The sequence below is a fragment of the Gekko japonicus genome, unplaced genomic scaffold, assembly GCF_001447785.1.
Source record: "Gekko japonicus isolate JY-2015 unplaced genomic scaffold, Gekko_japonicus_V1.1 scaffold869, whole genome shotgun sequence".
In the NCBI taxonomy this organism is placed as follows: domain Eukaryota; kingdom Metazoa; phylum Chordata; class Lepidosauria; order Squamata; family Gekkonidae; genus Gekko; species Gekko japonicus.
This window is the reverse complement of record NW_015173700.1, coordinates 242,982-267,846: the sequence shown is the minus strand read 5'-3', so window position 1 is coordinate 267,846 and position 24,865 is coordinate 242,982. Positions and strand designations below refer to the sequence as shown.

The 24,865-nt window shown below is 43.4% G+C and overlaps 1 protein-coding gene across 2 annotated transcripts in view; it reads left to right on the top strand.

Moving 5' to 3' along the window:
- The first annotated feature begins 53 nt into the window (after positions 1-53).
- USP22 (ubiquitin specific peptidase 22) overlaps positions 54-24,865 on the top strand; it is a 166,746-nt gene continuing 141,934 nt past the window's right edge. For both annotated transcript variants that reach the window (XM_015423233.1, XM_015423231.1), the window contains exon 1: positions 54-186. In XM_015423233.1, coding sequence (XP_015278719.1) covers positions 61-186 — 126 coding nt within the window. In that variant the 5' untranslated portion in view covers positions 54-60. The remainder of the gene's footprint in view (positions 187-24,865) is intronic.

The window sequence follows — 24,865 nt, the reverse complement described above, 5'->3', positions numbered from 1 at the left end:
ACTCTTTGGAGCAGCAGCCGTGCCGGCGGGGCGGGGCAGATTGATGTGGGGGGGTCTGACATGAGTCCGCCGGCCGCCGGGTGCTGCCATGTGACCGGCTTCAAGGTGGAGAACTGGAAGCAGAACCTGAGGGTGATCTACCAGTGCTTCGTGTGGAGCGGGTCGGCCGAGACCAGGAAGCGCAAGGTAAACAAGGAGAAGGAGGAGTGTGGGGGGGGGGGACGGACAAGGGGAAGCCTCTCCCCACCCCTGACACTGGAGGACTCTGTGTGTGTTTGGGGATCATGGCATGTCGCTGGCATCTGTATAGGCACACACTTCCTGCATCTATACCTCTGTTTCACCGTAGTGGGGCATGACAGATGTACACGTGAGACAGAGGTCTGTCCTTGTGAGTGTGTGTATATATATGGTACATTGTTGCAGTGGGATATGTAAGTATACATCATAAATAATTATGCTTGTATGATGTAGGTAGGTCTCACATGTGTATCGCACATCTCTCCTAGAGAATGATGTATGTTTACATATACACACCTCTTCTTAGTATATACATATGTGTGTATATATTTGTGTACACATATGTGTGTATATATGGATATATTTGTGTGTGTATATCCCATTATAATGAAATAGATGTTCTCTGTAATGATTTAGGTCAACACACACACACATATATATATATATCATTATAATGAAATAGATGTCTCATATGATCATACACATCTGCATATATCTTATACATCATGTTCTGTATATTCCATTATAATGGATGTTCTGTATAATGATATATGTTTGCATCTACTTTTTGTAATGGTACATGTTTACATCTTTTTTTATATATACGCAGTTTTAGTTCTGTACCTGTATATATACGCAGTTTTAGTTCTGTACCTGTATATCTCATTATTCTGAGATATATTTATCACAGTATGAGTGTGTCCTTGTATTTAATACATATCTCATATTATATATGAGGTCTCTGTGTGTGAAATGTACAGATGGTATGCATTGCATCTCATATTTGTGATGTATTCTATATAAAGCATATATTTCATAATGGGCTATATAGTTATGGACTGTATGGGGGTCTTTGTGTACACACACATATATATATATATGATATACATATGTATGTATCTCATTATTTATGTCACGATGGATAATAAGTAATGTGCATATATACACACAGAGAGATATACAGAGAGAGCAGTGATTCATCCAGGCAGGTCACTTGGTTTCTCTTCCTGGAATAATTCCCGGTTGTGATTCCCCATTGGGGGTGGGATTCTTTCTCGGTTTTTTTCATATCCCTGCCCAAAATATACAGGCAGTCTGTGATCTACTCTCCCACCCCTTCAAGAAGCAAAATTGGTTTATATGGGGTGGGGAGGTAGTCAGAGGCAGAGGTTGATAGTCTGGTGTAAAAGGACTGCTCCGCCTTCTCTTCCTCCTGGAAGTGTTGGAGGGAGTGAGGGTTTCCCGGAATCCAGCAACTGCAGAGCATGCATGAGGGAGGGCGGTAGGAGGAGGAAGGAAAGAGAAGGGAGGGAGAATGAGAGCTCCCAGTGCAAAATAGCACATGCCACCCCTTGCTTTTGTGTGTTTGGTTGTGGCAGGGGGAGCTTTCTTTAGTCTTTTTCCTGTTTAAGGGCTCAGTCTGGAGCAGAAAAGACTGATGCCTTGATAGAAAAGGAAAGCTAAGAAGCGGTTCTCTTTTTCTCTAGAAGGTGGCTTACTGAACTGTTAGGGCAATGAGGGGGGAAAGTGTGGGTGATGTTTAATCAGCAGAAGGGTTGGGGGAGTGTGCAGAGTGGAGATGTTTCGTCTAAGTATAGGGGCAAGGACTGAGGAGAGGATATGCATAGATTTGGCATTTTCAGACAGGCAAAGATGGAAGTAGACAGAGGGAACAAATTTTGTTTCCGGTAGATGGGAATGGTTCTAGGAGTGATTCTAATTTCTCGTATGGGGGTATCACTTGATAAGAGCATGACAGTGGGAAGACAATAATTGAATTAGCAGCTCATACGGACTAAAATTCCTTGGTAAATTTAGTAAATTCACCTTTATGGGTAGTCTAGACTAGACAGTGTAGATGCACGTCAAAGACAAACTTGCCAATCCCATTTGCTTTTCTGAAAACATAATTCTGTACATAACCCACCACACACACACACACACACAGAGAGAGAGAGAGAGAGAGAGAGAGAGTTTTGAAATGTAAATGTATACTTACCTCCATTTTTTCTCTCTCTGCTAGTCTCCAAGCACCACATAATTCTTGCACTGAAATGGGCCTTGCCTCCATGAAAGCATGCCTTGAGCACCAAAAATCAACAGACTCTGAAAACCAGTAGCACCACAGACTAAAACCAGGAAGAGGTTTCAGTTGCTAGATACCAACCTAAGGGTTTTTGAAAGACTCCAGCATTTAACTTTATGCCAGTAATGAATAGGTATTTCAGATTGTGAGATGCTAGCATAAAATATCTAGGAAGCTGGCCAGTGAAGCAAACTGACGGTGATGAGCACTATTGAGGCTGACTAGTTTTGCTTACTGACATTTGGGGGTAAAAAACATCAAAAGGGATGTGTGAAGAACAGCTGATTGGTTGATTGTATTTAGTAAGTGTCAGTGAGGATACTGTCTTAAAACAAACATTTTTTTAGACATGTCTTGCATTGTAAACAAGACCTCCCTATTCTTAAATCAAGGTGTTCACTGCTTTCATAAATGTGTTTCTGCCCAGTGCTGTATGAGGATTTTGGATCTCGGAGATATTTTTTCCACCAGCCTAGGCCTCCGAACTTTCATGCAGACTCTTACAGCCTCATCTACATACAAAGCAGAAGCAGCTGGGAGATTGGAATGTACCACTTTAGAGTGTAGGTGTGGGATGGAGTTTTTGAACTCTCCTCATGCAAAATTAATTCCCTGCAAGCAGAAATCAAGCAGAACAGAGGGAGAGGTTCCTCATTCAGTGCTCCCTGTTGTGTCAGGTGGTGTTGTAAGTAGGCAAAGTTCACAGACCTGATGAACCATATTGACAGTCTGAAATTCTGGGATTGCCATCATATTGAAACTCAACGTAATTCTGACACAACTGTATTTTTAGTTTAATTGTGTTTAGAAGTGAGGTTTTCAGCCACCATATTCTTCCTTGTGGTTAAAAGATTTTTTTTTTTTAAAAAAAAGCACACTATATTGGTTTATGCTAATCGTTCCGGAAGTAACTGGGGCTGAGCGAAATGCTGCAAGTACAGATTCTTAATATTTTTTGCTTTCAGTGCTACATATTCTTTTTGAATATGTTCACTTTTAATAAGCCTAGGCTGCAAATGATTTCTGGTCTTAACATTTCCCATGAGCTGTTGGTTGTTGTTACTCAACAAGGGTTTGTATGTGGGTCTTGGGGTGTGTGTGAGGCGTAAGACCCATGCCTTTCTTGGTGGAACCTTTTCTGCTCTTGACAGCTGTGCTGTGTTTTTGTGGTATATCTCTGGCACAGACTATATATGAGAGTTTTGGAGGTGATTCTTTTGCTGGAAAATCTTATTCCGCTGGTTTGTCTGTATATCTAAAAATATGAAAGAAGAACAGCTTGAATGGGCTCTAATGCTGTGCTGAACTCAAGTACCAAAGAATCCATGACAGAGGAGAAAATATATATAAATGCCAACATCTGGCCTGTTTATACCAGTAGTGGCGTGAAGGATGGATGGTATACAGTTCAGTGATGAAAAACAGTCTTTGACAAAGGAACGCAGCCTTGCAAAGCTGTTTTTCATTGTAAGCTCTCCAGCAAGCGTCTGAGAGATTCAGTCATTTGATTTTTTAAAATTATTTTTACGAACCTCAGCCTCCCTTTTATTTCTTTCTAGGCCTTGAGTCTTCAAAATCTAGATATCAATATAAACTGCAGGGGGCAGAAAGTGTCAATTTTTTGCTTTCCTGCTTGGCTGCCAACATTGCTTATTGTGTTGCATTCATAAAAGCCGTTACAATATTGTGCTCCTTTATTTCTGTCCCTTCTCCCTCCTCTCTTTGTTAGTACAGATCCCTGGTCTTAAATTCTTTGCTGTTTTATTTTTACAGAGAGGGAAGATTGTTTCCCACATTAGTTTTCATTCACAAGAGTGCCTACTGCAAGTCACTGCATGATGAAAACTGCAACGTGGATAGAATGTACAGCAGCATCTTTTTTTTGGCGAGTCAGATACGGGTATCTTCAGAAGGCAGGAACACCTTGGAGCCTAGTGTTCAGAATGCTTATTTCTGTTTGTGCTTGTGCCAGTTGTATTTAATCAGAAATCAACAGCTAGGGAAATAGGCATGAGATGTATGCTACATAGTAGGATTTCACAGGTTTCAAAACATGAGACTAGAAAAGTGGCACGTATGTAACAGGGCCTGTGCTTGAACTTTGGAAGATCTGCAGGACTATTTTAGAAGCTAGGGGTACAACAAAAGTTGCAGTTATGTGTCTCTCCCATTGTGAGACCCCCCCTCTTCTCTCTCAAACCTTTGAGAGTACCAAAGAATAGTATTATCTACTGGGTATTACCTGCTGGGTAGTACTATCAACTGGGTTTCTGTATCATCGTAGTTTGAGGAATCTTGTTTTTGTGTCTGTGTGTGCATGTGAGTGTGTGTGGACCTGGAAGTCATGGTGACCTCTGGTGACTGATCCCTATTGGGGACCTGGAGGATATTCAGAGAGGTGGCTGAATAAAGCCTGCCCCTGCCTCTGATATTTCAAGGAGGTCTCCCATCCAAGTACTTGCCAAAGTCAATCCTGCTTAGCTTTTGAGATCTGACGAGATTGGGATTGCCTGGGCTACCCGGGTCAGAGTAGCTTTGAGAAATCTTGATTACATGATCAGTTACATGTTCCATCTAGCAGATTGTAAACATACGTTTAATTGGTTATGGATCTCTGCTTGTGATAGGAGATTGGGCTAGTAGTTCTGTTGTGTTCTAGCCATGTTTATTCAGTGGGACATGGGATCAGGCTTCTTTCTAAACAGTGTTACCTAGAAGTAAGCCCCACTGCATTCAATAAGAATGACTTCCATCCAGGTACATATGCTTAGGATCGCAGCTGATCCTATGCATTTTACTCATACATACCTACCCACCCACCTTTGTGGGAGCACCTAATTGGGTAACTGTGGCAAAACAAAGGAGCCATGGATATGAGCCGGCCTTGGCTGGGAGGGCGGGGTACAAATCTGAAGAATAAATAAATTAAATAAATGATCAGTGCTTACATGGGATCATATTTATTTATTTATTATCACATTTATACCTTGCTTTTCCTTGTGGTTCAAAGCATTTTACGATAGTAATGAAAACATTTACCGTTAAAATCAAAATAACAAACTCTAGATTCCTCCCTCCCCCCTGAAAAGATGCCTGCCATTCAAACCCTCTCAAAAGCCCTGGCAGACAAGCAAACCTTGCGGCACCTCTTCAGGGAGCCCATTCTGCTGAGCAGGAGCCACAGTGGCCTGGGTTCTGGTCAATGCCAGACGAGCCACTCTTAAGTGGTGGGATGGCCAGCCAATGGCTGCATGAAGACCATAGTTCACACACAGGGACATATGGAAGGAGATGGTCCTTCATAACCTGGCCCACATGTTTGAAGGACTTTAAAGCCATAACCAGCACTTTAAATTGGACTCAGAAACAAACTGGCAGCAATTTGTAGCTATTTCAGAATCGGCATCATACATTCCCAGCGGCTAGCTGCTGACAGTAGTGGGGCTGCCGCATTCTGGACTACTTGGGAGCTCCGTGTGAATTGTGTCAGACCCCTGAAGACCGTATTTCATTACCAAAATAAACACACATAGGATTGCAGCCTTTGTGTACTTCTTCATGTAAAAACAGTTATGCATCAAGTTTCCCATTAAGGAAACAAAGTGAGACAAGCATTGAAAATGTGAGAATCTTACTTAGCTTAGTATGAACCTCTTACAGCTGTTTCTCTCTTTGCATCGTGTGTCCTTTTCATATCTAGGGAGCGGTGGTGCAGGCAGAAACGCCTGCACTAGTAACATCGCTCGGCAGCCACAATGGCTGTTTGAGCACCACCGCGGTTGAGCTGAGCTCTCGACCTTTATCCCAGCTCCCGCCCACCCAGCGGACTGAAAGCAGTTAGTGCAAGTAGGTAAATGGGTACCCACCCTTAGTAGGGTGGGGGGGCACCCTGCCTAGAACGTGGTGGACGGCGGCAGCGGCAAGTGATTGGAGGTGGCGTGACGCGGCGGGACAACGGCGGCGGCAGCTGCGGGTTGCTGTGACCAACGGAGCGATCCCTGCTGGCCAGAAAGAGAGGAGACATCTGGGCGGCTGCCGACGAGATGGGCGAGACTGGTGCACGACGACGCTGGAGGCCGGCGTAAAGCGGAGCCAGAAGGACGTAGCTAGAACCGGAAGAAGGCGCGAATCGTGCGCCCAAAAAAGGAAGGAGCTGTTGACCGAAATGGAGCCCGCCGGGATGAAAAGTGAAAGCGCCGAGCCAAGAAGCATGTTAATCTACCACCACAAAGGGTGCTAGTAGGTAACCCCACCCCATAACTCTGTGGCCATAGTTAGGGTAATTTGTGTGTGATTAGCACCATATGTAAGCCGCTCAGAAGGGGGTTCGAGCGGGATATAAAGTCGAAGGTTAAAATAAAAAAATAAAAAAAATCTACTTTTATCTTTTTTCAAATTCTGGATTTTTTCCAGTACCCTCGGTGCAAGCTTCTCTTTGAACGAAGTACCGTTTCTGATACGTCCTCTTGGAGACATGGCCAATGCCATGTGGTTCGTTCAAAATCAAAGCAAGCAAATGTTCTGTCTGTAATCTTTCCCAGCTATTCCTTTTGTGTGTCCTAACATCCTGTTTCGTTTGTTTTGTTTTACTCCAGCTGTAAACTGATCAGAAGTTATCATTGAGTCGTCATAGGGATGCCCAGATCAGTATCCAAATTTGATATCCTAAGTTTAGAACCCAGTGAGATGTAGGTATATTTCAGTTTTTTTCTAACCAGTTTGTAGTATCTGGAATGTTTTTATACTTGTTTTCAAGTTTCTTTTTGCCCAGCAAGGTAATCTGTAACATCTGTACTGTCTTTTCTGAATTAGGTTATTGTGATAGCTTCTGTATTGGTACCAGAGGCAGTACAGTATACCACTGAACAATGGCTCTGCCATAGTTACCACTGTGTCCTCTTGTTAAATCTACACTTCCTCAGTAGTGGATGCTCCTCTGATGTGAATGTACATCTACGGGATCCAGGGGTTAATTGGGTCAACAGCTTTTATTGGATCAGATATAGAAAAGTACCCCCAAAATTAGAACTATTAAGGAAATATGTAGAGTCAAAGCAGAGAGCAAAACTGATCAGAACTGGGTCTTCTCCCCAGTTGGTAATTGGAACAGTAACCATGGTAGAGGCAGGTGAATGGCTTTTGTCACATTTGGGCAGGGTGTCATAAATATTGGTGTCCTTGCTTTCTGTGCCTCTCATGCCCAAGAACTTTTCTTTTCCCCGTCCATCAGTGAACTCCATTCAGTGCATGATATACATGCATATACTTGTTCTTCCTCGCACAGCTGTCTCTCCTCCTGCCTCGCCTCTAGCTATTCCTGTGTTGCCCTGCTTTCTCTTCACTTGCTGATAAGTGGTTTTCACTGTTGCTGTGCAGTCATGTTCAGACGCTTGTTGTGTGTAGATGGGAGTAGTCTCTTATTGTTTTGATTTCTTTTTCTCAGTGCAGTGAAGAGGTGGGACTCATTTCTCTTGCTGTTCTTGTCAGTGGTGAATACTCTCGCTTGCCTTGTTGTTGGGTTATCTTGGTTTATAGATTTATTTATTTTTTAGTTTAACATTGTTGCTGGGAAGTTAAGCCAGATTCCAAGTGTTAAAAGGGAAGATGAGCTACAGTCAAAAAAGGAGAAACCAGCAATGTAGATAGAGTAGAGTTTCTTGTTGAAAGAGAAGTTGCATATTTAATCCAGTGAGGCTGTTTATTGGGTGAATTGTACATTTCTTGAAAGAGAAACGTGTGGAGATCCTTTGAGGAACGCATGGTACGAGATGGCACCCCAATGTAGACTTAATTTTAAGAGATGGGTGGGATATTCTGTATCCTTGAATCACCGTACTCCAGTGTAAATTTCATCTGTACTAATCTGGTTGGTGATAATTGAGCTGTTCTGAGGCTTGTGTCAGTGGTGATGTGTCTTTTATTTTACAGATTCTGAAGATGTGTTCCTGAAGCGTTGTAGGGGTTAGAAAAGTGATGTAAATAGAAATGAGTGGAAGCAAAGAAGGAATGAGCGAGTAGAGTTAGTTTGCCCATTCTGCCTATATTTCCATTTTGGAGAAATGGTTGGTTTTGGTCCTCTTCTTATGGTTCCTGTGGCTAGAGAAATAATCCCTAGAGAAGATTGCTTTGTATATTCAGTGGTGAAGGGCAAGCCAGTCTGCCTTTTGCACCTCTGAAGTTCATGGGGGGAAAAACTAAGGCTTAATGATGCTGGTATCAGTAGACCTATTATTTGATGAAGTGTTTGGACACTATACACATTCCAAGGGTAGGAAAGAGTAAGAATCCAGTAGCAGCTTAAAGACTTAACAAAATTTGTGGTACCCATCTTGACCACAGCTACCTAACTTGATCACATTTCAGGGGGTCTAGGACACTTTTAGATAAGGGGCGACTTGCCTTCTTAGTTGGATTGTGCAGTTAAGTGATGTCAGAGACAGGAATGTGGATTTCTTTGTCCCAGGCTTGTAGGGGTTTTATTTAGGAGCAGGAGCCCCATTGCAAAATCAAGGCCTTTTTTATATTTATGTGCTTTTTATTTTAAACAAAACTTGTAATTCTTTTGAGATAGATCAAGATGGGTGGCCGTGTTAGTCTTTCACAGTAGAAAACAGCTTTTTATCTGAAGAAGTGAGCAGTGACTCATGAAAGCTCATACCCTGCCACAAATTTTGTTAGTCTTTAAGGTGCTGTTGGACTCTTTGGCTTCTAACCAAAAGCTGCGAACAGCTCTCTGATGTATTCTCTCAGTAACCCTTGAGACTCCCCAATACGTTCCCAGAAGAATGCTGAGATTAGCTGATAACAACCTGATGATCTCCAGCCCTAGGGCGGTACGGCTGTCCTCGACTCGGGCCAGGGCCTTCCTGGTCCTGGCCCCAACCTGGTGGAACTCTCTGTCAAATAACATCAGGGCCCTAAGGCAGAGGTGTTCCACCAGGCTTTTAGTTGAGGGCAGCAATGGGAAGTTAAGACTTTCACCCTCTCTCTTTTTTTCGTCTATGGCCCCCACATACCCTGCCCTGCCATGCGGGACAGCGGTGTGGCCCACAATGAAAGATTACTTATCGCCATCTTGATTGGTTTTAATTTTATGTTTATTATCTGTAATTTTAATTATATATTCATAGTGTTGTAAATCACCCAGAGCCTGCTCTGCAGGGTGGGTGGGGTAAAAGTGAAATAAATAAAATAAATACATTTAATAAAATAAATAAAAGATCATGCTGAAGGTTGTGGGGTCTCAGGTGGACAAAAACCTTAGGGGCCTGTAGCAAGAGAGGAAGTCAGGCCAGGCAAAATCACCCCCATGTTGCTTTTGTGCTGATGAATGCACTGCGGGGGGGGGGGAGAATGTGGGAGTGGCTGGACTCCTTCACTTCTCTTTGCTGCTGCCTTTTGTCCATCTGGACCCTGCAACCACTAGCATCAGCTTTATGACGTTCCAAAGAGTTGCATGGGAAACAGTCCACAAGAACCCTGGAGCTCAGCCTTTGTTGTGTGCAGTCCATTGTTCGTTTGTAACAGTGTCTTAGAAGTTTATTGGTTTCAGCACAGTTAACTAGCTTAATTTTTTGTAGTTGGAGCAAGTCTCTCTGTGCTATGGTTCTACTAAATTACTGCTTCACATTTTTGATCATTATTCAGTCAGTTGACGGTTTCTCCCCTAACTTTAACTGACCTTATGTGATCAGCACTTTAAGACTGTGGGACACCTCAGAAATATGTAGAGTCGGCCTTCATTAAGTAACTTGTTCAATTTATCTTGTTTGGTTGTTCATGCCATTTATACATCTCAGAGGTGTTTTCTTCTTAAATGTTGTTGTATTTGGGTCTTATATATTGTGGTTTCCAAATAATTGATTGGGAGGAAAAAAGCATGGATATAGGCTGCTTTGTTTCTAGATTTTCATTGTTCTCCTCTTATTGCAAGAAATAGACACTTCTAAAAGTTGGGATTCTTAAGCTTAGCAAAACACAAAAAGGACTATAGATCTACCCATCCATATACTTGGTGACGTACTCCTTTTTTGAGTACGTGCTCTTAGGGAAAATTTTACAAGTTTCGACATTTAACTAAAAATGGAATTGCTTCCTGGGCATCAGGTTGCACTCATTTTTGTGCATTGTAACATGATTTCTTCTGGCTTTATGATCTTTTATTCAAAAAGTAAGTGACAGATCTCGATCAGGGCACTGGTTTTTCCTCCGCTGTGACAATAGAACAGGGTCAATACTTAACAAAGTCACTTTCTCCATATTTCAGAACTCTTTTTCTTCCAGTTAAAAGAAGTGCCACCTGCTTTCCCCATCTGTATGGTAGGATACCATCAGAAGTCCTTGGTACTATCATTTGAGGAGCCATGATCTAGTATTAGCTTTGTTTTGGGATCCCAATGTGAGCTCTAAACTGATGCGATGATTCCTTATACTTGCAATGGGAATACTGCAAATGTAATAGAAGCTTTAAAAAAACCCAAAAAACTCGTGTGAGAAATGTTAACATACTGTAGGTTTTCCTCTTTTGTTACCTTTAGTTCTCCACTCCTGAACCCAGGAGACTTTTTAGCCCATCTTCATGTATGGAGCTTGGACCATGGGCATTCCGTTCTGTGAATTTTAAGCCTGAAGAGTGTTTTAAAATTGCTTTGTGAAGAGTATGGCAGTGAGACAGAGATGGATACTATAATATCATTCAGTAGAATTCAGGCTTTAATTTTCTGAGGCAGGGCAATCCAAAAGAAATTTGCAGTAGAAGAAATACGGGCTTTGTTACATAAGAGGTAAGTATATATTCATTAGAGTTTTTCATTCTCTTTTTTTTAAAAAAAACAATTTTATTAGGATATAATAATAAATAAAATTTTACGTCATATAACAAACTTTTCATATCCTTTTATCCAAATATCCCCCCCCTCTTCTGACTTCCCACAGTGCTCAAATTTCTATTACATTCTTGAATTTTTTCTCCTTTTCCAATTCTTTAACAACATAATTCTTTCAGGTAACGTATCTTTTTATCTGTTTATCTATGTATGTTTAAATTTAATCTAAATGTCCAGCCAACCTTAATAATTGTCAAAGCAAAATAAATTGTTTTTTACATCCTAGTATTTCTCCAAATAGTCTTTAAAGTCTTTCCAATCTGCAAGAAAATCTTCTGCTTCTTGATTTTTAAGCTTTCTCGTCATTTTGTCCATCTCAACCATAAAAAGTAACTTTTTTAACCATTCCCAGATATCGGGAGTTCTTTCTTGCTTCCAACATTGAGCATATATCATTCTAGCAGTTGTAATCGTATACCACATTAAAGTCCGTTTTGCAATATTAACTTCCTCCATTTTAAGTCCCAAAAGGAACACTTCAGGTTCCTTCTTAATTTTACATTTCATTATTTTTTCCATTTCTGTATGGACCTCAGTCCAATTTTTTTTTGCTTTATCACATGTCCACCACATATGGTAAAAAGTTTTTCATTCTCTTTTAAAAACAAATGAATCTCTTGCATTTCGCCTGACTTAGACACGTTTGGTTGACCTCTTTAAAATAAAGGCTTCTAGATATCAATATTCAATATTTCAGCAGCTGTTTATGTTTCCGTATTTCGCTGCCACCGAAGACTTGAAAAGAAGTCCCTTGAAAAAGTGGTTGTTAACTGTCACTAGGGTGAGACAATATAAATTTTGGGTTTCAAAAAAAGAGCAACAGAGCAGCTTTCTGTTGCTGCCCCGAATAATGCTTGTTTCACTGTTTCAGTCTGATTTATATTACTAGGTAAAGGTTTCCCTTGCTGGAAAGCTAGCCGTATCCGACTGTAGGGGGCGGTGCTCATCGTTTCCAAGCCGAAGAGCCAGCGCTGTCTGAAGATATTTCTGTGATCATGTGGCTGGCATGACTAAACACCAAGGAGCATGGAATGCTGTTACCTTCCCACCGAAGCGGTACCTATTTATCTATTTGCAATTTCTTGCTTTCGAACTGCTAGGTTGGCAGGAGCTGGGGCCAGAGGTGGGAGCGCACTCCATTATGTGGCACTCGGGTCTCAAACTGCTGAACTACAGACCTTCTGGTCTGCAGCTCAATGTCTTAACCTCTGAGCCACTGCAGCCCCTTTCATATTACTAGTTGCTACTTATTCTTATTAAGGAAGAAATGAGCTTAGGTAACTCTACAGATAAAGGGCTAGCCTGTTAACCTTATAGGTTTCAGGAGGAAAATGTTGTGACGTCTGAATCCAGCAGTAAACCATGGTTAATCTACCAGCTTTAAGTAACAAACCCTAGTTTCCCCATAAGTCATGATTTGTCTGGTGCTTACCTTCTTTCCTATCTCCCAGCGGTGAGGATCTCTTTGCTATGCTGCTGTTTCAGTGCCTTCGCTCATGGCCACAATCAACAAATTATAGTTCGCTAATTCAGATGCTACATCACTCAACATCTAGTTTAATTTGCAGTTAACAAGCCTTTTACAAATCCTACTTTGGACTCTTTATTAAGTGGCTTTGTTGAACTCTCTGAACTTGGATATCACAACTAACTGGTTTGCTCGTGCTATGCCTCATAAACTAGTTTATCACAACACCTGAGTACGGTCATTCTGTTCCATGATACTGTTTCATTATACAGCTGTTGATGTTATAATTTCCTTACAGGCTGTTTCCAATCCTTTTAAAAATAATTTAAAGAATGTGGTTCGGTCACCAAAAATTAATTATATTGGTGTACTATGCTGGGAAACGGGCAGATGTTAGCTTGACCTTGTTTAGTGGAGAGAGGTTGTGTGGTTTTTGGCTCCCTTACCAAGCCAAGAGTAATGTCCCACTGTTTGAGCAAAGAAGCAGCAAGAGACTGGAGGCTAAAACATCTAGATGTTATCTAAGCTGTAGAAGTGCAGTCCTTAAAAAAAACAGTGCTTATGAGTGATCATGAATCTAGGTGTGGCCGCATTCCTTGACATGAGGGTTCTGAATCTGAATGGCTGATTCATAGGACAATGCTTGTATTAGTAAGCTTCAGGATTAGTGATCTATATTTCACCTCAATAGGGTGATATTACTCAGCCGAGGTCTGTTACAATCATGTCAACCTATAATAGGGCCAATACATCTACAGTGATGGGCAGTAACAAATGGGAATAAGGGAATTAGAAGATACATGTAGCGTAACCCATCTGCACTGGTCATGTGGCATGCAGATCTACAGCTTAAAAATTGAGACTATAGGATGGCTGTGATTCATTGATTCCAATAGCACATTTACGCCTTAGTCTGGGCATTTTAAAAAATCTGTTCCGGTGTGCAAGAGAATGTGCTATAATTCTGATGAATGAGCTTACTTCCGGCAATTTGAGAGGTGATTGGAGTAATATGTAGCTGCTCATTGGGCAGTTAGCGGTGTCCTGTACTACGTCTTAAATATCCTCTCCCATTAAGGAGAAGCTGTACTTTCACTTCTTGGATGCATATGGAATATTGTGTAGATAAATGTAATTTTGTTAATATTCCTTCAGTTCTCTCAGTTCATGGATATCCCCCCCCCCCCCCCGCACCTTGCTTGGAGTTTGAAATTAACATGATTCTCTGTCTACTTCCTTTTGCATAGCAGCAGTGATGTCAGTTTGGATTTGGGAAATGTTTCTCAGAAACAAGATGGATATCTAGAGACTTCGGAGTGGTGTCTTGAAAGCTATCCATCTCAGGACTTGCTGGTGTTCCCCTAACTGAAATTTTCATTTCTTCAACTGCAGCTATGGGATGATAGGAAGATGTTTGGCTTCCGTCATATATATTTTAAGCACTTTAAATGATACATGTTGGACTTCCTGTGGCACTTTAATGCTACATAATTAGGATATACAAACAAAGTATCAAATATGATTTTTCTTGTAGAAGCTTAGAAAAATTAGATGTTGTACTAATTAGCATTTTCCTTGTGAGCCAGAGGTTCCAACGGCCTTTTCCATTCATGTGTTCATTAGCTCAGACTGTCTGTACAACAGAACAGCGGCGTTCATATCTAAGACATTGCAGTACTTGTAGCATTGGATGCTAAAAGTTCTTCCTCTTGTGATTTTAATTTGCAAGTGTGAACCATATTGGACGGTGCAAAGCTATTGGCTGCAGTATTTGGAAAGACATTTTTCTGGGTCTTTGCCAATTCATTGGCAATCTGTGTTACCTGTAGGAGATCTGAAGCATTTTTGTAACAATTAATTTTTTTAAAGTCTGGTTCTGCTTATAATTCGGTCATAACTGTGTGTGCTCAGTCCTGTAGATGTGAAGTAGTTTAATAGTGTGTTAGTGAGTTAGCTTCTGGAATAAAAGTAAGGACAGTTTTGAAAAACGAAGGCTATCCTTGGAACTTAGAGGGATCTCAAGGGCTCCCTAATTCATTCCTTGGTATTACAACTTTCCTATTTCACCCCCAGTGTTTACCTAGTTACTACTTAAAATATCTTCACTGGAGGAGATTGCTAGGCAACCTGTAATATCACCCAGTTCTTGAAGTAGTTGCTAATAATTTATTCACAATTGGACTTTCCTGTACTTTCTGGTGCTAGTTGTCATGCAGGAAAAACATAGATCTTTTATCATTGTCTTTTAAATAACTGAAAGTTACATTTTGTGTCTGTGTGCTCACCCCCCTAGCCCCACCCAATCAAGCTTTCTCTTTTGTGGGCTGAACTTGGTTCTGTCAGTTTTTCTCTAGGTACTGCATTGGACAAGCCCAGTGCAATCTCTGCATCTTCCAGTCTGTAGTAATGTGGACCCTAAAACATGTCCATCCTTTCTGGGACAGGTGCTGTGAATTCTGTTGACCTTCAGAGCAGCTTTTCAGAGTTCTGTGATACAACTTGGAGTTGTATCATCTAGAATAGCTTGCAACACGGAGGCTGGAATAGTGTTAGGAGACAGACAGAATGGCTAGTAGGGGTGTGCAAAAAATAATAATTTGGCCCATTCGGATTCGGCCAAATCGGGCAGAATCAATTTCGGCTGGCAGTAAGACTCCCGCATGTCAGTTGTGTCAGTACCAGCCTATTCGGGAGTCTTTCGGCCAGCCAAATGTCAATTTCAGCCCTATTATATCCTATGGGCCATTGAAGTCAATTATGAAAACATAGGGGGTATATTCTGGGGGCTGGAGGGGAGGGGGTTTGAGGGAGAGACTCCAAACTCGCAGGGTAGCTGCTGGAGCCTCTCCCCAAGATACCAACCAAGTTTCAAGAGCATTGGACCAGGGGGTCCAATTCTACGGGCCTTCAAACAGGTTGCCTTTATCCCCTCCATTGTTCTCTATGGTGGGAAAAAAAATCAGAGAATCTGAATTGGCCTGCAGCAGCCCGAAAGGGGTCCGAATGGGCCATTTTCGGGGGTGCATTTGGTTCAGACAAAGCGAATGCACATCCCTAATGACTAGCTTATCCCACTGCAGCTCTGTGTTTGTGTGTTTAAAGCCTGAAGGTGTACTTGCATTCAGTGTTCCCTCTAAGCTGTGGAGTCTTGTGAGCAAAAATTCTATTTTGTGAGTTACTGGCATTAAAGTTGTGAGCGAGTGATTTGGCTGTTGCATAAATTAGTTTGCTCCGGAGCCATCCTTCCTGAGCTAAGACGAAAATGTGCGAGCTAAAAAACTGTGAGGTGCTCTTATATAATAAATTTACTTACTGTGGGTGCTCTTATATAATAAATATCATAATACCACTGATAGAAATATGGAAGTTCTCCTTAAATCCAGAGGCTGCTTGCAAAATACTGAAATCTTAACACACAGTATTCAAGACTATATAAAATGGGCCTTGATGACATAAAGCTGTGGAGGAGAGTAAAAAATTAGGAGTGTCTGTTTAGCAGTGCATTCAGGAAGCAAAATTCAGTATAAGAAAGATGAGAATCATGATTTTTTTTTTTGTCTCAAGCTCTAATAGTGCAGGAGAGGTATATTGTTGAGGGAGTTGCTTACCTTTCATGACAGCTAAAAGTAGCTCTTGGGCCTGCTAGAGCACGTAAGTAATTATACAGCCAGGGACATTCATTTCAGTGTTGTTAGTTTATCCCAAAATTGAGGAATAGCTGTAATATTGGGCCGACGTTCTTACTGTATTGGCCTTCCATGCATTTTTCATGAGCATTGGTTGCTAGGCTTGGTTCTAAACATGCATTGCTTTGTAACATAATGTATTAAAGCCATTATTGCAATCCTTTCCAAAACCACTGATTGTTGCTGTAAGCATGTAATCGCTTTTCTGCAACATCCAAACCATTCTGCCCCACTTCTCAGCAACCATAGTAAACAGAATGCAGGACAAAAAATATTAATGGGTAATTTCCTCCCCTCATTTCAGTGTCAGGGTGGCCGCATGAGAATGGGGAGTGGGTAAGAAACACTATTGACCATCAAAGAAATAGGATTATTTCTATAAATGTTTGCCTTAAAGTGTATCTTTTCAAAAGAACAAGAACCACAGTAGACATGACCACTGGCCCAGTGGGGCTGTAGACAAATACTTTGGCACCCGTCTGTCTTGGAAGTGGAATATCTGTAGCCAAGGCTAGATTTTTTGTTTTTTTGCAAATTCTACATGCATGTTTGTCCAGCTCCATCTATAAGCCATTGTGTTGCTATGTTCTTAATATCCCCTGTGCTGGTGACACCTTGAGTCCCACTAAGGTTATTATGTTAAATTTATTTTGCTCTTACTAGTAAAGTTACGAAGTGTGTATACAAAATGCTTTAGTTACACTCTCTCGGTAGTCTTTACGACATTGTTGTAAGGTAGGTCAGTATTATGGCTTCCGTGATATGGATACAGGCAGCCACTAGAAGAAGAATATTAGACGGATTGATTTTTGCCTTTGGCTTCCTACTCTAGCTCCTAGTGTCCTTGTGTGCTGAAAACTTTGCCTAGAAATGTTGTTGTTGTTCAGTCGCACAGCCGAGTCCAACTCTTCGCGACCCCATGGACCACATCATGCCAGACCCTCCTGTCTTCTGCCGTCCTCCAGAGTTTGCTTAATTTCATGTTCGTTGCATCGATAACACTATCTGACCATCTCATCCTTTGCCGTCCCCTTCTTCCGTTACCTTCAGTCTTCCCAGCATCAGGGTCTTCTCCAATGAGAGCTCCCTTCTCATTTGGTGGCCAAAGTGTTTGAGCTTCAGCTTCAGTATCTGGCCTTCCAGGGAACAGTCAAGGTTGATTTCTTTTAGGATTGACTGATTTGATCTCCTTGCAGTCCAAGGGATTCTCAAGAGTCTTCTCCAGCCACCATAATTCAAAAGCATCTGTTCTTTGGCACTCAGCATTCCTTCTGGTCCAACTCTTGCAGCCATACATTACTACTGGGAATACTATTGCTGTGACCATACGGACTTTTGTTGGCAGGGTGATGTCTCTACTTTTTATTACGCTGTCTAGGATTGCCATAGCTTTCCTCCCAAGGAGCTGGCGTCTTTTAATTTCAGGGCTGCAGTCACCATCTGCAGTGATCTTGGATCCCAGGAACGTGAAGTCTGTCACTGCTTCCACCCCCTTCTATTTGCCAAGGAGTGATGGGGCCGGATGCCATGATCTTAGTTTTTTGGATGTTGAGTTTCAAGCCAACTTTTGCGCTCTTGTCTTTGACCCTCAACAAGAGGCTCTTGAGGTCCTCTTCACTTTCTGCCATTAGAGTGGTATCATCTGCATATCTGAGGTTGTTGATGTTTTTCCGGCAACCTTAATTTCGGTTTGTGATTCATCTAGGCCAGAATTTCGCATGATGTATTTATTTATTTATTAGATTTTCATCCCGCCCTCAGGGCGGCTATTACAAAAAGCAGTACAATTACAAAAAGCAGTACAATTTACACATGGCGGCCAGCCATATAAAGTGCTATACTGATTGGTCTGGGCTATTGAACGCTGGGCGGAACAGCTCCGTCTTTACCTCTCTGCGGAATTGGTGGAGATCCTGCAGAGCACGGTTTTCATGTGGGAGCTGGTTCCACCATATTGGTGCAGCTAGCGAGAACGCCCTAGTTCTTGTAGCCGTTAGCTTGGTGTCCCTAGGGCCAGGGGGGACTAAACGGTCCTACGACTCAGATCTCAGTGCTCTTGGGGGAAAGTACGGGGAAAGGCGGTCCCTCAGGTAGACAGGCCCCAGACCATAAAGGGCTTTAAAGGTCATAACCAGCACCTTGAAGCATATCCGGAACGCTATTGGCAGCCAGTGCAGTGACCTCAGCACAGGTTGGATGTGCTCCCTCACCGGGAGACCCATCAACAACCTGGCCGCGGCATTCTGCACCAGCTGCAGCTTCCGAAGTTGCCCAAGGGCAGCCCCATGTAGAGAGCATTGCAGTAGTTCAGCCTCGAGGTGACCATGGCATGGATCACTGACGCCAGATCATTGCGTTCGAGGAAGGGGACCAACTGCCTGATCAGCCATAGGTGGTAAAAGGCTGCCTTGGCAGTGGCTGTTACCTGGGCCTCAATTGTCAAGGAAGCATCCAGGAGCACTCCCAAGCTCCTGACCCTTGGAGCTGGCACCAATGGCGCCCCACCAAAGGCCGGAAGTGAGACCCCTACCCCCGTACCGCTCCGATTCAGGCATAGGACCTCTGTCTTCGTCGGATTCAGTTTCAGTCGACTCAGTCTAAGCCAGTCCGCTACGTCCCGCAGCGCTCGGTCCAGATCTTCCGGGTTAGAGCCAGACTGGCCGCCCAACAACAGGTAGAGCTGGGTGTCATCCACATATATTTTTTTTTTTTGGTAAACAAATTTTATTTTTTCTCAGGAATACAACATATAAAACATTTCATTCTGTCAATTGTCTACCCCATTCCCAGTTCCTCCCCTCCCTCCAATGGCTTCCCACAATGCTTCCACCCCTGCTCCAAATTACTTCATATCATCAACAATATCAGTTTTTCATCATTACAATCTAAAGATAACATCGTTTGACTTAATATTGATCTAAACATATTAAGTTTTGTTTCACATCCCAGTTCTTTTCCAGATAAATTTTAAAGTCATTCCATTCTCCAAAAAACTCATCGTCTTCTTTGTTATTCAGTTTTTTTGTAATCTTATCCATTTGTGCCATGAACAGAACTTTTTGTATCCATTCTTCAACCTCTGGTACCTTTTCTGTCTTCCAAAACTGAGCATAAATCATTCTCGCTGTCACTATCAGGTACCAGAGTAAAGTTTTTTTAGTCGTATTGACTTCTTCCATTTTGAGTCCCAAAAGCAGAATTTCCGGTGCTTTTTTAAAAGAACATTTCAGTATTTTTTGCATTTCATTGTGGACTTTTGTCCAAAAGTCTACAGCTTTCTCACAAGTCCACCACATATGATAAAATGAGCCCTCATGCCTCTTACATTTCCAGCATTTGTTTGACATATTTTGATTCATATTTGCAATCTTCTTAGGTGTCATGTACCACCTATACATCATCTTATAACAGTTTTCTTTAACATTAGTACATGTCGAGATCTTAATAGAGTTTTTCCACAAATATTCCCAAGTTTCCATATCCACTTCCTTATTCATATTAATAGCCCATTTTAACATTTGTTCTTTAACAGTTTCATCTTCAGTATACCATTTTAACAACACCTTATACATTTTAGAAATATTTTTTCCTCCTCCACTTCCCCATACCTTTGGTGTCATCCACATATTGATGACATCCCAGCCCATGCCTCCGGGCGATCTGGGCAAGGGGGCGCATATAGATGTTGAACAGCATCAGTGAGACAACAGCTCCCTGGGGCACTCCACAAACTAGTGGGTGCGTCCAGGACTGACTCTCACCGAGCGCCACCCTTTGTCCCCGACCTTGGAGGAAGGAGACAAGCCATTGTAAGGCAAGCCCCCGAATCCCCACGTCGGCGAGGCGGTGGACGAGCAACTGGTGATCGACCATGTCGAATGCAGCCGACAGGTCCAACAGCAGGAGCACTGCCATCCCGCCTACGGAGATCATCTGTAAGGGCCACCAGTACTATCACAGTCCCGTGGCCCGGGCGGAAGCCGGACTGAAACGGATCCAGCACGGAGGTGTCATCCAGAAAGGTCTGCAGCTGTGTCGCCACCGCCCTCTCTATTAATTTGCCTAAATAAGGCAAATTGGAAACTGGCCAGTAGTTGGCCAATTCGGCCGGATCCAAGGATGGTTTTTTTAAGAGAGGGCGGACTGTTGCTTCCTTGAGAGCCTCCGGGAATAGGCCGTCCAAGAGGGATCTGTTCAGAATATCCCGGAGGAAACCTCGCAGCCCCTCTCGGCCGGCTTTGATCAGCCAGGAGGGGCACGGATGAAGGCTGCAAGTAGTTGGGCGCACAGTCGAGATCAATCTGTCGACCTCCTCTAGGCCGAGAGGGCTAAAACAATCCAGAATGGGACCAGAAGACGTGCTTGGAGCCTCAAGTTTGCATACTGTCTCAAGTGTGGCCAGGAGGTCGCGGCGGAGCGACAAGACTTTATCTGCAAAATAACTCGCGAAGGCCTCACAGCCGATGTCCAATTCCTTCACATTTTGTCTGCTCTGTGGCAGAGTAGTTAGTGACCGAATCGTTCTAAATAATTGTGCTGGGCGCGAGGTTGCAGATGCAATCTCAGCCGCGTAGAACTCCTTCACGGCTTTGACTGCCATCTCATACGACTTCATAAACGTTCGATAGGATGCTCTTGTTGCTTCATCATGAACCCGCCGCCACTGTCTCTCTAGTCGTCTGAGCCCTCGCTTCATCAGCCTCAGCCCCGGGTTGTACCAGGGTGCCAGCCTTGATCGAGGGCGTAGAGGACGTCTAGGTGCGATCTCCTCGATGGCTGTCGAGAGTCGGTTATTCCAACTCTCCACTAGCTCATCTAATGAGTCACCAGGGGGCAGTGTATCCCGGAGAGCCATCTGAAACCGCTCCGGGTCCATCAGGCTCCGCGGGCGAGCCCAAATTGGCTCGCTGCCCAAACAGAGTTGGGGTGACATGTTCACTCGGGCCCTCAGGGCATAGTGGTCCGACCATGGAACTGCTGTAGCAGTAATCCGGTCCACTGTAATCCCAGCCGCGAAGATCAAATTGAGCGTATGACTGGCTTGATGCGTGGGAACTGTTACACATTGGGAGAGTCCTAGCGCGGCCATGGACGAGGCTAGGTCCAACGATTGGGTGGAGGTCGCATCGTCGGCATGGACATTGAAGTCGCCCAGGACCAGCAGCCTGGGGTGCTCCAGCGCCCAGCCCGACACGGCCTCCACCAGAGATGGCAGGCTGCTCGCCGGTGCATTGGGCAGACGGTACACTAGCCAAACAGCCAAACTCTCCCCAGCTTCCCACACAAAGCCGGCATACTCAGTGCCCGAGATCCTAGCGGCCGGGAGGGCCCTGAAGGAGTAAGCCTCCCAAACAAACAAAGCCACTCCCCCCCGCCCCTTTGTCCGGGATTGAGAAACCAGGGGGAGCCATCTGGGAGAGTGCTACTCTCTCCCCATCTCGCACCCAGGTCTCGGTCACGCACGCCAGGTCCACGTCCTGTTCCAAGATGAAATTTTGGAGGACAGAGGTCTTATTATTTATGGACCTGGCATTACACAACACCAATGTCGGAGAGGGGTTTTTCTCCACTGCCCCACTACCTGCCACCTTTGGGATGGGACGCAGGCTGGAAGGAGGCCGAGCTTCTCTGTTTCTCTGCTCCCTTCCCTTCCATTTCTGCCTGTTCCCACCGCTATACCTTCCCCTCCCCAAGAGCACTTGAATACCCTGCCCTGCCACTTCTGTACTCCACATATAAATTAAATAAGCAAGGTGACAATATACATCCTTGTCGTACTCTTTTTCCTATGCTAAACCAATCAGTTGTCCCATATCCGGTTCTAACTGTCACTTCTTGACCCTTTTATAGGTTTCTCAGGAGACATGTGAGGTGGTCTGGTACTCCCATCTCTTTAAGGACTTGCCACAGTTTGTTGTGATCCACACAATCAAAGGCTTTAGACAATATGCATTTAGACAATATACATGAAGCAGAAGTAGATGTTTTTCTGGTACTCTCTTGCTTTCTACATAATCCAGCGAATGTTGGCAATGTAATCTCTAGTTCCTCTACCCCTTCAAAACCCAGCTTGGACTTCTGGGAGTTCTCTGTCCACATACTACTGAAGCCTAGCTTGTAGGATCTTGAAAATGACCTTGCTAGCGTGTGAAATGAGTGCAATTGTGTGATAGTTTGAACATTCCTTGGCATTGCCCTTCTTTGGGGCAGGAATGTAAATTGACCTTTTCCAATCCTGTAGCCACTGTTGCTTTTTCCAAATTTTCTGGCATATAGAGTGCAGCACTTTAACAGCATCATCTTTTAAGACTTTGAATAGCACAGCTTTGTTGTTAGTAATGCTTTCTAAGGCCCAATTGACTTCGCATGCCAGGAGGTCTGTCTCCAAGTCAGTGATCACACCATCGTGATTGTCAAGGACACTGATGTTCTTCTTGTATAGTTCTTCTGTGTATTCTTGCCAGTTCTTCCTAATCTCTTTTGCTTCTGTTAGGTCCCTACCGTTTTTGTCCTTTATCATGGCCAGCTTTGTATGGAATGTTGCCTTGATTTCTCCAATGTTTTTGAAGAGAAATATGCCTAGGAATATGAGCTGGAAACTCTGCCTTTGAAACAATGATGGCCTCTCCCTATGATTTATGTTCTGTGGATTTCAAGTAGGCAGTTTTCATTCAGAATACATAAGAAACTTGTTGCTTTGGACTTAACTAGAAAATTGTACCAATTCTATGTGTGTTTTTAACCTTACCCTAGTCCACTTCATGTTCTCACCGTTCTGACTATAGACAATTACTGTTAATGAAATGGTGCAATGTTTTTCTGTATTGAATTCTGATTTAGAAGCGGCCACTGCTGGATGCCTCTTCTGCCCTAATGAAGTCATTTTTGTTGAAGGGGACTGTCTGAGACTTGCTAGACATTTTGTAGTCTGGCACTGACCATGAGTAGAACGTCTGCCAGGTACGGATATTTGGTGCACAGCCATGCTTTGGCAACAACCCGCATGTTAACCTTCTGTCTTGTGTGGGGCAGTGAAAAGTAGACAAGCCAGCAGTGTTGTTTGTATGCCACATGACAGGAGTCCCCTTGTAACACAGGTCATGCTGTTATTCTTGTGGATTTTGTGCTTCCGGAATCGTGTAAATGAGCCAGACTGAGATGGTAATCTTTCCTCTGACAGGAGGCGATCAGGGTTACTTCATAACTCCAAAAAGTGAATAGTTGCATCAATGAAAACTGGTTTTTAAAAAAGATTATAATTTCCAAACTGATGGAATCGGGATGTAAATACTTTACAAAAGCTAATAAATAAACTCTAGTTAGTAAACATATACTCCATCTTAACCCTTTTGCTTTTTTGAAAAACATCCTAAGATTTGGCTTTCTTTCACCTGTACCTTCCTTACATATTCTTGCTTATTAGTGCATGGTACAAAGATCCTGCTTCACATGTACACTGATGCGATCTGAATTGGGTGGTGAAGATGATGGAATTCCTTGCTGGGGGAGTATAGTGATGGTCACTAACATGGATTTCAAAGGGGAATGGGTCCATGATTGCTAAATGGGACCTTCAGTGGTAGTATATACTTCTGAATGCCAGTTGTCTGGGGGAGGGCATCAGTAGCCATAGGTGTATAGAAATTTTGATTTCTGCTTTCTATAATCCATGCCTTCTCCCTTTGAGGTGGAGGCCATCTTGTATGGGTGATTCCCATCCATCTTCAGGGAGGCAAGACTAAGTTCAACTTCTTCCTGTTTCCTGTGGTGGGAGTCACCCCTGGCTCAGTTTCTTTCCTGCCTCAGTAGGGAGAGCAGCTTAGTGTTAGGGCTCGCCTAACACTCACCTTTTAGACTGTACTAGCAAATCCTTTCTGCTTTATTAACTTTCCTGTTTTTCTTCTCACTCTCACTCTATAAAAAAAAGGAAAAAAGAAACTGTTTCTCTTCACTTTACCTCAGCTTTCGCAGAGGCCCACGGGCCTAGTAAACAGATCAGACTCTGGAGCCTTTAAGTGGCCGTGAGTAAAAATCCTCCTCCTACTCACGAGGAATCGCTATGGACACCGGCGGGTCTCCCCATGATCGTCACAGCCGCAGTGATAGAAAACGGGCTGCGTCCGAGCCCAGACATTGCGAAAGAGCGCACAGTGAAAGTGGCAATTCTAAGCGCGCCAAAACTTCGGTGCGTGCTCAAGTGGAGCCCGGCTGGTAGGAGGCATCCTTTTTGGAGAAAAATCGCCTCACAGGCAGCAAAGACGGGAATGCCCCTAGGGGCTCAAACCCGCAAACTAATACCCCCGAGACCACCGGTCAGTGCGGGGAAGGCCAGATTCATCATATCCAGGCAAGCTTCGCACAGGGATCAGAGGTAGAAGACGACCAGGGTAAGGTTGACGACACACACCCCCTATTTCGCCCAGAGCGATGGCCTTTTTTCGGAGGGCTATGAGGGAGGAGATGGGTCGTTATTCCAGGGCGAAAGAGCGGACTTCCCGCC